The sequence below is a fragment of the Drosophila ficusphila genome, unplaced genomic scaffold (assembly GCF_018152265.1).
Source record: "Drosophila ficusphila isolate 14025-0441.05 unplaced genomic scaffold, ASM1815226v1 contig_106, whole genome shotgun sequence".
NCBI classification, from domain to species: domain Eukaryota; kingdom Metazoa; phylum Arthropoda; class Insecta; order Diptera; family Drosophilidae; genus Drosophila; species Drosophila ficusphila.
The window spans coordinates 14,209,744-14,223,799 of record NW_025063993.1 but is presented as its reverse complement, the minus strand read 5'-3'; the positions used below and the strand labels follow the sequence as shown (position 1 = coordinate 14,223,799).

Below are 14,056 nucleotides of genomic sequence, written 5' to 3'. Positions count from 1 at the left end.
AGAAATTACATTGTTTACTTTTTTCTTATTTTTTTATCGATTGGTTTTTTCTTTAGCATTACAATGAAAATATGTACATGTTTATAAAAAGATTACTGAAAATGTGAATGGATACGAAATGATTGTTTGTTGCACAAAGTTAATTGCTTAGAATGTACACTTGACACCATTGACGCTTTATATTTTTTGTTTGAATTCCAATACAAGGCAACGGAATGTATGGTCTTTGTATTGGTCGTTTTCCAACACGCGATGAATCACTGGTATTTAGGGACTAACTATACGCGGTCATACCGCCGGCGCCTCGTTCGCAGAAACGATACGTATTAAATAAACCAATACCGAATTTGAGGCACCACGTGCAGCAAAAGACAAATAAACGGCGCAATTGTCTCGCGAGTGTCTCAGATAACGGTAGATTGAGCGCCCTTCGCGAATCAGATCCGGAGGAATTCGTGATCCCAATATTCCAAGAGATTCCAGACGTTAAAAGATGAAATACATCCTGGTCACTGGCGGCGTCATCAGCGGCGTGGGAAAAGGCGTGATTGCCTCCTCGTTCGGGACCCTGCTGAAGTCCTGTGGTCTCGATGTTACCTCGATAAAGATTGACCCCTACATCAATATTGATGCTGGAACCTTTTCGCCGTACGAGCATGGTGAGTTTTCAAGTTCTTTCATATTATATAGTGTATATGTATATTATGTACATGTGTGCCCGCGACATTAGGGGAAATGTCTGTCTTTTATTTTGGCAAATTTTCAATATTTCGAGCATCTGTGTGAGCGTGAGTGTGTGAGTGAATGTTTTAGTGAGTGTCTGCAAGTCTGTGCAGTTATTGTTGTAAGGTGCAAGCTGTTGTTGTTGTCAAAGGTCACGCGGCTTGTTGTAACCACATGGCGTGAGCAAGAGAGAAAGAGTCTTGAAGTGACAGTGTTACCAAGCAAGTGAAAAGCGCTCTCCCGCCAAAAAGTTCAAGCAACAATAACATGAAGAAAATATCAACAATTACAATCGCTCCGTATACAGTGCTTTTATTAAACGCTGTAGAATGTTGTAGAGCGGGCAAAGATAAATAAAATGCGCATAAAATGTTTGCTTGCATTACTTATATACATATATCATATTAATATGTGAATTAACTTTTATCTGATTTAAATTTGCATAAACATTTTTTTATTCACTTTGGGGCACGGAATTTTCCTTTCCGTGCATAAAAATTAAGACAATGTGGCGTGTTTACTGTTTTGTGGGTGGGAGTGTGAAAGAGATAACCAGACAGCACGGCCGCCTGTCAGCTGTTTCTTAGACCCACTCCTCTCTCTTTTTTTCTCTTAATAAACTAACAACAAGTTCTCGCACGTGTTTTGGAATGTTAAATTTTACCCATTAAGTTTTATGAACATATGAACAAATATTTGGCTCCAAATCAAATGAAGCGCTTAATATTAAAAGGCAACACCAATTCGCATATACAATTTATTTTGAAAAAGAGAAAAATATATAATAACTCTCTTAATTTTTTTGCTGTCTGTTTCTTGCTCTCTTCTTGTAAAAAAGGCTCCCTTAACCGGCAAACATTGTTTTTGTTGCTTGACATTGAAAACGAAAGTTTTTTTTCCCTTCGTTTCACTAGCTTTGCTTTGCTCGATTCATTCTTATTTTTGTTTGGGTTTTCTTTTGTCTGTTTGTTTAGTGTTTTTTGAGGAAAAGGGAAACGGTTCACTCACGTGCGCACTAAAACAAGTTGTAATTGATCCGAAGCCAGCTGCGTTTTAAGCGAAACTGACCCACAAAAAGCATTTGCTATGATAAGCAAACACCATAAAAACGTCTTTATCGGCGATAATACATTTTTATTTGATTAAATTTTGATTTAATAGGAGTAAAAATGATTTATTACTTTGAAAAAATAGTGTAGTCGATTAAAATTTGTATTGTACTTTTTAGCAATTCACTTGCCGTTATGTGTTTCTCACTCACTTTTTCGCACTCCCCCTTTATACTCTCCTGTTTTCCGCGCTCCCCTTTCAAAAAGAACTTCTCCACCAAAATGGCGCCAGCAATAACAACAAGAACAACGTTGAATGAATAAAATGCAGCAGCGACACACACAAATTTATTTATGCAACGTGCCAATGCAATTACGAAGCGTTTGTTTGTGCTGTGTGTTTGGGAGTGTGTTTTTGGAAGGTGGGAGCCAATTTGTGCATGAGTGTGCTTGTGTGTGTGACATGTGACGCAGCTTTGACCTGAACGATTCGAGGGGCCTCTGCACGTGTGGTTAAATAAATGTGCATGTGTGAAGCAAAATGAAAGTTAAAAACGTGTTTAGGTCAAAAAATCGCTTACTTGTTTAGTACGATCAACCTATTTGCCGTCAAACTCGGTGTTATCTTGTACGTAATACTTTAAAAGAACAAATTTACTTTCGGTAATGTAAATAGACGCATGAAACTTCGATGAGTTGAAAGAGCCAGCAAGCCTATAGCCCATCTTTCTTCCACAACGCACAACCACCGTCCCTCCGCTGCTCTCCTTCGCAGGGGATTACTGTCTGCCGCCTGTCATTTGCATTTTTGCGCCCAGCTTCACTTTTTGGGGGTCGAATTGCACAAAATGCAATTCTGCTCATTTGTTATTGTGCTTGTTGTTGCTGCCCATCGTTGTTGTTGTTTTTGTGAGTTGCTGGCGTCGACGTCGATGCCAGCGTCGACTGCGGCACATGCGTGTGCTTCATTTGTTTTGCGTTAATTTTCATGGTGTGAGTGGGTGTGTGGAGGAGGGCAGAAAGAGAGGGGGAAAGTGGAGTGGGAAATGGCAAGGGTCGCCATATTGGCCGCTGCGGCGTTCCATCTTTTGAGGGTGTCTTCTTCTAGCTGCCGAGTGCTTCTTTGTTGTTGCTTGGGCTTTTTTGCGCTCCGTCATGTTGCCCCCCACCCCCCGCGCTTCCTTGGCCACATTAGCGTTTTTAGCCATAAAAGAGCCAAGCTCCTCTGCTCTCCGCACTTTACGTCCTCCTCCACCGCTCGCTTCTCTCTTTGCTCTTCTGTCTGCTCGTTTGGTTGTGTGGCCGTCATCGGCGCGTCAACATCGTTAGCAGCTGTTGCTCTTTGCCTGTGCGCCATTAACTGCCGCCCCCTCTCCCCCTATCGTCCGGCCTCCCCTCTTTTCCACCTCCTTTTGGCCTGCATTTGCTTTGTTGCTGCCTTTCTGCTTGCGCATTCGTTACGCTCACGTTTCGCGACGACAATAATGCTTGGGCCTCTGCTACTGCTGTGTTGTAGTTGTTACTGCTGCCACCTCTGGCTGCTCCTCTTCTTCTTTTTTTTTCACTCACGCTCCTGCTCCGCCTTGTGCGTGTGCCGCCACATACAGTAGTATCATACTAAAGAGAAATATTCGCACTAAAACAAAAAAAACAAAATTGTAAAATTAATTTTAATGTAACCAAAAAGTTAGCATACGTTGAGGAGCCCGTCCAATTATTTGACAGAAAATCTGCGAAATGAAAACAGATTTGGAATTCCCCAAAAAGTAAAGTAAAGTTTTTGATTGGATTTACTAATTTCGAAGCTTCACTGTACTCATATACATATGGTCTGCGTGTGCGAGCTTTTGTGTGTGTGTGAGTGTGCAAAAATTAAATGGAAAATACCATTTGGCTGTGGCGGCAGCTCTCGAACTCTCCAGCTCGCCAGCAGGATGTGACCGTTGCTACGCGTTGCTGGCGTCTGAGGTTGAGTGGCTGCCACCCAACCCCGCCTCCTCGGTCACCTTCTCGCCTCCCACCGTTCCGCCCCCTCATTTGCTGCTACACGCACACAATACGGCTCACTGATGGGGCCGCACGTGTCTGTGTGCGTGTGTGTGTGTCCATTCTATGGCTTCATAAGCTTCAATCTTCCGTCTGGTCAAAAGTTTGCCCACTTGCCATAACTTTAAGCATAGCTTACGGATCGCTTTAAGTAATTACATTGGGCAGTAAGAAAGTTACGAAATACAGTAGCCGTTTGATAAATTAGCCTCCCTCTTTTATGGTTTGGGAAATCTTTGGTCGAAAGTCTTAGTAAAAATATGTATGAAAATGTTATTTTTTTTGGAAAAGGTGCTTGTGTCTTTTTCTGACATGAATGGTTTTAATTAAGATAATCTTAGATTTTTTAAGTTTTAACGCCATTAAGAAGTCTAAGAGATGCTTTTATCTGGAAACCATATACGGTTGATATAAAACTGAGCGTAAATGTATCTTATGTGGTTTAATATGGTTCTTTAAATCAATTTTGCAAGATCGTAAAGAGCGTGAAGCTAGACTTAAGATTAGGCCTTGAAAAAACTAAAATTGCTAACGGTGATTGTGTAACTGCCGGCAAAAGTCTGTTGCTTAATTGTAAGAAATTAAGTTCGAAGCGGCTACCCAATCGCACTTGCCCCTTATTATATAGCGTTATATTACAACCACGCCAACCGCCTCCCCCCATTTCCACCCGCCCACCACCCACCTCACACTTACGGTGTCTGAGCGACAGGCGCCAGAAGAAGAGGAAGAGCTGGGGAGAGGAGCGGCGGGAAGTGAGAACAGAAGAGGAGAGTGAAGAGCGAAGAAGAAGAGCGGTAGCCGTGGAGCCACAGCCAAATTCACATCGATTCGCTTTGCCCGGCGTTTGTTGCACCGCCCCCGTTGGTTCTGCTTCCTCTTCTGCTTCTGCTGCTGCCTCCTGTCGCGTGATTTTAACGAGCCTCCTCTCTTCGACCCCGGCCCCCCTCTTCTCTCTTACCCCCACCCTCCCCCGCTCTTCATGGTTTATGCTTTTCGCTCGCTAGCTCGCTCGCTTCCGCGCGTTGATTGTTGTTGGCTGCGCATGCAGTAGGCAGGAAGAGAAGAAGAAGAAGAACGAGGAGGAGGAGGAAGAGGAGCCGGAGGAGAGCAGGCCACCGGCTCCACCTCACACAGACAGCACGGCTGGCTCTCTCCCGCATGTGTTTGTGTGGACTATGGGTGAGTGTTTGAATAAGTGTGTGTGTGTAAGTGTGCGTGTGCTGGATAGCCGGCAATAATATGCCCAAAAGCAGCAACAACAAATGCAAAGGCAACAACACAGGGAGCAGCGAGCAGAGCCAAGCAAATGGCGGCGGCCGTTTTTAGCGTTTGTGCGCGCTTCTCCACCTCCTCCTCCTTCGGCCCCCCGCACATTATATATGTATGTATGTATGTATGTATGTGTCGCGCCGGCAAAAGCAAAAGCTTGTGGCGTGGCTTTGGCTCTCGCCTGAAACTGAACTGAACTGCCAGCCTGCTGACTGCTCTGCTCTGCTCCCCTCCTCTCCTCTTCCGTTCCCCTCGTTTCCCGATGCCCCCCTCTTCGCTCCTCATTGGATCGCCTGCGCCTCCTCGCTGGCGTTTTTTGCGTTTCAGTGTGCGCTTCTCATGCTCTCTCCTTTTCCCGGGGTATTGGGATTTAGGGACGAATTTTTATATTTACCGTAAAAAATTTACTTAAAACATCGATTTTGAAACATTGTTAAATCTTTGGGTAACTTAACATCTTGAAGAATACTACTATTCTTTCAAAATCTGAAACTTTTTGTTCTAGGGCAGTGATATGACATAATTTGTCTGGTAAATAACCCAAGAATCCTAGGCAAGTACGGTACGAGACTAGTAGGACTTTTAGATATTTATTCAACTGCAAAGGTACTAATGCTGAAAATCACTTTTGAAAACTGAACCTATAGATAACCATTAAGATGCCCATAAGAAGTGTATAACCATTTTCGTTCTCCCCTAGCCGGCCTTTGGTACTTTTTTTTTGTTTTTTTTTTTTATACATATTATTTTGCCTGCCTGCCTGCTGCTGCTGCTGGTGGCTGTTTGGCTGGCTGGCTGGCTGGCGTCGTTTCAGCTGCCGCCGCTAGTTGGCACGTTTTGTTGGCTGGCTGGCTGGCTCGCTTGGCTTTTTTGGGGGGCTTGTGGACCTGGCCGGGGATTGGGACTTGGAGTGGGAATGCGAATGGGAATGGGACTACGACTGGGCCTGGCTCTGAACACGGCCTGCTGGCTGGCTGGCTGGCTCATGGCTCATGGCTTTCGGCTGATGGCGGATGGCTGCAGCCTGTCGCAGTGGCAGGCAGCATTGGTGGGGAGGTGGGACTTCGAGGGGGGCGGCAGAGCGGTCTGTGTGCGGCAGCGGTGGCGGCGCGTCAACGGGCAGCAGCAGCAACAACGACAACAACGCCGCCGCGACAGCAGCAGCGGCGCTTCGCACTTTGCTCTGCTGAATTTTCAATTTCAGTTGTAAGCTGACTGCAATCAGCAGTGGTTCGCATTTTGGTTCGGGAATTCGCAATTCCGCATTTCGGCTTTTCCATCGCTCGTGCGAAAACGCTCTCGGGACATAACGGAATATACGGGCCGGCGCTGTCCGAGCGCACAAAACAAAAAAAAAAAAAAAAAAACTTTACGATTATTATAAACTTTGCGGCGGTAACACACACACACACGAAGCGACCACCCACTGGGCCACTAAGCCACCCCAACCACCCACTTAAAAACCACCCACATATATCCCGTTAGTTGCGACTCCTGGCGCGCTAATTTTGCATATGTGTGTGTTTGTGTCAGCGAGTGGAACACGCACATGTGTGTGCGTGCGTATGTGTTTTATTGATTTTATAGAGCAAACTATATAGTTTATTTCCTCAACCCTGGGTTTTTGAGCCTATCGGCACTCTTCTTCTGCTCTTCATTTCTGAGCTAATTTCAATGACAGTTGAAACGGGAGGGGGATATCATAAAAATTTAAGTTTGAAGGGGCAAAGGTAGAAAAAAAGTTTAAAACAGCGAATCGAACGGTTTGGAATTCGGTGAAAAGTTTAAGAAACAATAGCATTCATGTTGGGTTGATAAGGAGTTTAAACCTAAGAAAAGGAAAAAGATGGAACATTTAAAGCCCAAGAAAAGAAAAGAGTTTGTCGGATAGTAAGGAAGACTACAGTTAAAGGTGCGTAAGAGGATATTATCAGAGAATTTAACCCATTATGAATCATTGGTGAAAAAACAGGATACATTTAACTTTTACAAATTTAAAGAAAGATGTATCGTTTATACCAAAAAATTTAGATAACAAATTCAGTTTTCTGGGTATGCTTTACTTACATCTATAATTTATACATCTATAACACATTAATGACATTATTTTTTAAATTGACTAAACCACCAGTTTAAATTACATATTTTAATTTTTATGTTAGTTACCACTTGATTCCGGTTAAAGACTCTAATGGGTTAAGTACAAAAAAGAGAGGGAGTATTAAAAAGATTTGCAGTGCTCTCTATTCCCACTCGATCAATACATTGACTTTATGCAAGATCTGACCTATAAATAGTTGAACGGACCTGAAGTCTTATCTCGTTGCGCTCAACACGACTGATAAGCGGGAAAATCAAAGTTAAGGAAATGATTTCCAAATCCCCAAGTGTTAGTCCACTTAGCTGCCAATTTCCTAGCCACACAGCTTCCAGTTGGCATTTGTCTGTGTGTGTGTGTATGTAATGTGTGTGCAATTTGTGTGTGTTTGAGGCCTCATAACTTTCCACGGCGGGTCGAAACTTGTGAAATTCTTGGCTACCAGCAGAGGAGCAGTTTTACCCACAGCTCCCAAGCACCTCGATAGCAGCTGGGCCAGCTTTTCAGCCCGCTTTTCGCCCCCCTGTTTCAGGCCCCCCTCTACTCTCCCCCTCTCTTGGCCCTCTACCCTCACCTAACAACAACAACAACAACAACTAAAACAACACCATACACTGTGTCGCCGGCAGTTTTTGCCCATAAAAACGGCAACGACGAAAACGAAAATTTAACGACTGCGCAACGTGACGCATTATTTGTCTGGCTTGGCTTGGTTGGTCTTCTGGTCTCTTGTCTGCCGACTTTGCTGCCTTGCCTGCAGCAAAGCTATAGCTGCCGCCAGAAATTGCTTTTGCTCGCTGGAATATACATATATATATGGATGAGTGTATATGTATGTTTGTATGTATGTGCTTGCGGCCTGTGCCTCCGCATCCGCTCCCCGTGTGCCCCAAGCTCCTCTCCGCCCCCTTCGCCAATCTGAATCTCCACACTCCACGCTGCCGTTTTTAGTATTTCGCACTCGGTGCACGGCAAACATTTTTGCATGACTGACTGAATGCCGCCGCCTGCGCCTGACTAACTCACACCAGCACACAAACACACATCCACTCTGATGCACTGGGGCCAGACCATGCACTCGGAGGAAATAGGGAGTAGAAAGGATTTCAAAATCGTAATTCGAGGTGATATAATTATTTTGGAGTGATGATTATTTTTATGTTAATCATTTAATCCTTTGAAGAGAATTTTATAAAAAAATTTCCTTTTAATGCTTTAAAAACAAAGTTGTTAACAATGTGATTACGCGCCTGTTCCCCCAGTGTATCCAGCGCAGTGCTGTCGGAAGGGGGAAGGGGTGAGCCATAGCCAGCGGAACCGGGAGCGTGAGCGGGAGAGCGGCAGCGGGAGCCGGCAGGCTCGTGGAGTAACTGTTGGCTGGTCTCTTGGTCGTCGGCCGGCCGTCTGTCTCTGTCTTTCCGTCCGTCTCTGTCTCGCTGGCCTGGCGTGTTTATAATTTGATTTCGCTGCTTCTTTCCTGCCTCGTCTGCTGCGTCTTCTTCTTGTTGGGGGAGCAGAATGGGAGATGGACGATTGGGGAGCAGAACGGAGCAAAGCGAGCAACGCAGAACAGCATTTCCTGTCGCCCCAGCTCGTTTTGGGCCTATTTTGCTATAGCAGGAATCTTAATGAAGTTATTGTGTTAACAGTTTTAAGGGCACTGGCTGCTCATTGATGGTCATGGATCGCAACTAAGTTTTGGGTGTGAGTGGGAGAGGGATGGCCAGTGACCAAGGCCTAATGCTCTTCGTTCCTCTTATTCTCCTCTCAGTGAGTCAGTGGTATTAGTGTCCTTGTGTGTGTGCGCTATTTGAGCATGCATTTGGCATTCACCGTTAGCTAGCGGACAAGTGAAACAGCAGGAGCTGCCTATTAAAAAAAAGAACCCGCGAAACAAAGAAAAGACAAAAAAAAAAAAACAAAAAAGACTCACTCGGTTTGAGTGCTAACATGGCGCCAAAAAAGTCCACTATTGTGCTCAATGTGGAGCAGTTTATTCACGATATCGAGGAGCGTCCGGCCATCTGGAACCGCAACTTCCACTGCAACAAGGCCTTCCTCGAGCAGATGTGGGACGAGCTGAGCGGAGCGCACAAGCTGCCGAGTAAGTAGAGCATATGGCCAAAAAGAAGTCTTAGTGTTGCCCACCTTTGTGCTTAAGCTGGGATTAAAATTGTAATTGTTAAGGTACATACATAGCTAAAAAAAATTTAACAGTTTGTCAAATTCAGTACAACCAGCCAATCTAAGCCCTGAAAACTAACTAAATTGAAAACAAATTTTAACAAAGGCAAAATAAAAATAAATTCTTATAAAATTGGGCGATATAATAGCTAAGTTGGCAACACTAAGAATGACTTAGGGCTTGAGATAGAAAGTTGTTCTATTGTTCTTCCACTCGCTCTCGCAGAGATCGTGCTCAAGGCCAAATGGAAGGGACTTCGAGATAACTTTCGGGTAGAGTACAAACGGATACCTCGAGCGGATAACGGTGATTTTATGGTGGATCCGGCAACGTTTGAGTCCAAGTGGCTGCACTATTACGCCTTGTTGTTTCTAAGTAAGTTATAATACACATTTTTAAATTAATATGATACATTTGTTAATAAAATAACCTTCTTTAGCTGATCACATGCGCCATCGTTTGCCGAAAAACGAGCAGGATCAGTCTTTCTACTTTAACCAGCAGAGCGAGGATTGCGAAAAGACAGTTGTGGAACCGGATTTAACAAATGGTTTAATCCGTCGCCTGCAGGACAGCGACGAAGATTACGACGAGGAGGACATGGAGGCGGAGGCAGACGGTGAGGCTAGCGAAGCCACGATGGAGGAGGCAATGCCCACGCCACCGGCTGCTCATCAAATGAACCAAGTGAGCACTACACCACTGGCCACAGGAGCTTTGCGAGCTCAAGAGGAGGCCCATCAGCATGCTCTGATCAAGGCGGGATTACTTCGCGCCCAGTTGATGGAATTGGAAAAGGAGGCAGAGGATCTGAGTAAGAAACCACCACCACCGCAAGCACAACAACAGCCATCACCCGCGGCGCCTTTACTCCAAATGCTGGTGGAGCCACCTGCTGCTCATTGTTCTCCACCACCGGTGGTTACTACGACATCTGCCCAAGTACAACAACCAGGATCGGCGGCTGTTTTGGCCCCGGCAACAACCACATCCGCATCATCTGCCTCCTCGAATGGTGCGTCAATGGGAGGAAAGAGATCGGTGTCGCCACCGCCACTCTATAACAAGGCCCACCATCCGCTCGCCACTCTGGCAGCAGCTCATCATGCGGCCAAAGAACGAAACGAGGAGTTCGGAGCATCCACAGCGGTGGGAGGTACTGGGGAACATCTCAGCTTCACGCAACACTCGTATGCCAATGGACTTATACCCGCCCTCAAGCTAAAGCGACCACGTCTCTCGGAGGACAGCAACTTCAATGGCTCCTCGACGATGGATGCTCCTTTGGTGCCCGAGGACGATGACTACCACTACTTGCTCAGCCTGCATCCGTACATGAAACAGCTGACGGCCGCTCAAAAGCTACGCATACGCACCAAGATACAAAAGCTCATCTTCAAGGAGCTGTACAAGGAGGATCTCGAGGAGTCCAAGTAGTCGAACAGCTCAGAAAGCCTAGATTAAGCACAAGACTGTAAATACGCCTAGACTTTAAGCATTACATTTAGTTTTGTGTCCATGCCATGCTACTTGATTGATTTCTAGTTGAGCGACACTCCAAGGAAAGCTGGGAGTGCGCCATTTACGCCTAAGCACAAATACATTGCAAATAAAAATGTAACATTTAACGGTTTGCAGTTCTTTTATTTTTAATGGAGGGGTTGAAAACAATAAAACATTTATTAATTGCTTAACATTTTTTTTATTCGCAGGCGAGGTTTATGTTTTGGATGATGGCGCCGAGGTTGATTTGGATCTGGGAAACTACGAACGCTTTCTGGATGTCACTTTGCATCGGGACAACAATATAACCACGGGCAAGATCTACAAGTTGGTCATTGAAAAGGAGCGCACTGGCGAGTATTTGGGCAAAACAGTTCAAGGTGAGTACAAAGAATTGTAGTTAATATAAATGAAATTATACTTATTTGGTAAATTCTGTTTTCAGTTGTTCCACACATTACGGATGCCATTCAGGAATGGGTGGAGCGTGTGGCCCAGACACCTGTACAGGGCTCCTCGAAGCCACAGGTGTGCATTGTGGAATTGGGAGGAACGATCGGCGATATCGAGGGCATGCCTTTTGTGGAGGCCTTCCGTCAGTTCCAGTTCCGCGTGAAACGTGAGAACTTCTGTTTGGCTCACGTGTCGCTGGTTCCGTTGCCGAAGGCCACCGGTGAACCCAAGACAAAGCCCACTCAAAGTTCGGTTAGGGAACTTAGAGGTTGCGGCCTGAGTCCCGATTTGATTGTCTGTCGATCTGAGAAACCCATTGGCCTGGAGGTCAAGGAGAAGATCAGCAACTTTTGTCACGTGGGTCCGGATCAGGTGATCTGCATACACGATTTGAACTCCATTTATCATGTGCCGCTGCTAATGGAGCAGAACGGAGTGATCGAATACCTTAACGAGCGACTGCAGCTTAATATTGACATGAGCAAGAGGACCAAGTAAGTAATAATGGGCTTTTAAATCTTAAGTATATGTATTAATTCTATATCCTTTGCTAACTCTAGATGTCTGCAGCAGTGGCGCGATTTGGCACGTCGCACAGAGACTGTTCGCCGTGAAGTTTGCATTGCCGTCGTGGGCAAGTACACCAAGTTTACGGACTCGTACGCCTCGGTGGTGAAGGCTCTGCAACATGCCGCCCTGGCTGTAAATCGCAAACTGGAGCTGGTATTCATCGAATCGTGCCAGCTGGAAGAGGAGACTCTGCAAACGGAGCCAAGCAAATACCACAAGGAGTGGCAGAAGCTGTGCGAAAGCGATGGCATCCTGGTGCCCGGTGGTTTTGGTTCCCGCGGCATGGAGGGCAAGATCCGAGCATGCCAATGGGCACGAGAGAATCGCAAGCCGTTGCTTGGCATCTGTTTGGGTCTGCAAGCGGCGGTTATTGAATTCGCTCGCAGTAAATTGGGTCTTAAGGATGCCAACACCACGGAAATCGATCCGAATACCGGAAATGCTTTGGTTATTGATATGCCGGAGCATCATACTGGACAATTGGGAGGGACTATGCGTTTGGGCAAACGAACTACGGTTTTCGCAGATGGACCCAGTGTCATTCGTCAGTTGTATGGAAATCCGAAAACAGTTGAGGAGCGTCATCGACATCGTTACGAGGTCAATCCCAAATATGTACCTCGACTGGAAGAGCAGGGAATGCGCTTCGTGGGCACCGACGAGGACAAAACCAGGATGGAAATCATTGAGCTAAGCGGTCATCCGTATTTCGTGGCCACGCAATATCATCCGGAGTACTTGTCGCGACCACTGAAGCCATCGCCACCGTTTCTTGGACTGATTCTCGCCTCCGTGGATCGGTTGTCGCAATATATCCAGCGCGGATGCCGCCTGTCGCCCCGTCAACTGTCCGACGCCTCTTCGGATGAGGAGGAAAGTGTCGTAAAAGGATTGGCGGGCGCTACGAAATCGCTGAGGTCACTGAAGATCCCCAGCACACCCAAGAACGGAATTTCGAATGGCTGCAATGGTAGCTCCAGCACGTCCGATGGCGAAGGTGCCTGTGGAGGTGTTGATCTGACCAATGGCCACCAGTGAAGTTGTAAACGGATATGGGATCAATCATGCTTCTTTAATTTTAAATCCATACCGTTTGCGATATGACTAAGTGTGTAAAATAGGCTGGTGTCGATTAAAACATTTTAATGTTTTATTGAAGTGGCATAAAGTAATCCACAAACAATTACAACTTTTCTTTAGTTAGCATAAGTAAAAAATAATTTAAATCTCTTTTTAGAAGGATAACATATGTACTTCAGGGTTTGATTTTGATGTATATTTTATAATATATAATATATTGTTTGAAAACAAACTGTTTCTTCATGTGCGAGTAAAGAGAATTCATATTTATAAACTGTTTTTTTTTTTGCTTTACAATGAAACATTAAAACCCAAATGATGGGTTTTATATGAACAGTAGTTTTTATTATCTCTTGGTTACTTTATGCCCAATTGACTTTGTAGTAACATTTTGAATCCTTAAAAATCACGCATCCTTGTGTGAAAAGCCTCGCGTGTGTCTTCTTGATCGGAAACAAAAATAGTCTATAACCTTCTTAAATTACATTAAAATTACCTTATCTGACTTGCTTAAATTCTGAATAGTTAAGTTCTTATTGTCTTTTATTTAAAAAATATTTTAAATAAACTTTGAAAAACTGTAAGCAATTACCTTCCTTATATATATTTTTAGATAAGCAATGAAATAATTGAATATACATACCTTGCGTGTTTTTATTTGGAATTGAATGGGCAGGTGAAAATAGTGTTGGAAACCTGTGCAAGAATTTCTGACAGAAAATAGTTGTATTTTACGCGCGTTTTTCAAATTTTAATTCAAAGCCAATCTGTTTTTTGTTGGTTGTGGTGATTACGGAATTGTTATTGCATTGAGAAAAATTTGTTACGTAGTTGGTAGACAATTATTTTAAAAATACTTTTAAGCATTTGTCGTCACCCAAAGTGTCAACTGAATTTTGGATTTTTCAAGGCGTATAACAAGTGTTTTCTATTTTTAATAACTAGTACGTCAATACAGGAATGTTGTTAACTAATTATTAGCCACAATGCGGACATCGTTACTTATGTGGCAATTAATTTCTCGCAAACTTTTCAGACACACATTTTTTAACAAATTCAGTTGTTTAGTTAATGTGC

General features: G+C 44.5%; 1 protein-coding gene across 3 annotated transcripts; it reads left to right on the top strand.

Moving 5' to 3' along the window:
• Positions 1-202: 202 nt before the first annotated feature.
• On the top strand, positions 203-13,617 carry LOC108087466 (CTP synthase). 3 transcript variants are annotated; one of them, XM_017184838.2, is made up of 5 exons: positions 6,300-6,485; positions 8,960-9,292; positions 11,086-11,256; positions 11,322-11,823; positions 11,890-13,617. In XM_017184838.2, exons 2-5 carry the CDS (start codon positions 9,139-9,141, stop codon positions 12,935-12,937), a joined length of 1,875 nt encoding a protein of 624 aa, XP_017040327.1. In that variant the 5' UTR covers positions 6,300-6,485; positions 8,960-9,138; the 3' UTR covers positions 12,938-13,617. The 3 variants fall into 3 exon arrangements, with proteins under 3 accessions (XP_017040324.1, XP_017040325.1, XP_017040327.1); XM_017184835.2 differs by lacking the exons at positions 6,300-6,485; positions 8,960-9,292 and adding an exon at positions 203-659; XM_017184836.2 differs by lacking the exons at positions 11,086-11,256; positions 11,322-11,823; positions 11,890-13,617 and adding exons at positions 9,599-9,748; positions 9,813-11,004 and having other exon boundaries at positions 6,280-6,485.
• Positions 13,618-14,056: the final 439 nt, after the last annotated feature.

Bases quoted from the DNA above. Each gene is read 5' to 3' on its own strand.
- LOC108087466 (XM_017184835.2), top strand. From the start codon at position 494: ATGAAATACATCCTGGTCACTGGCGGCGTCATCAGCGGCGTGGGAAAA. The intron at 660-11,085 runs GTGAGTTTTCAA...TTTTATTCGCAG, and splicing joins CTTTTCGCCGTACGAGCATG to GCGAGGTTTATGTTTTGGAT. The intron at 11,824-11,889 runs GTAAGTAATAAT...TGCTAACTCTAG, and splicing joins GACATGAGCAAGAGGACCAA to ATGTCTGCAGCAGTGGCGCG.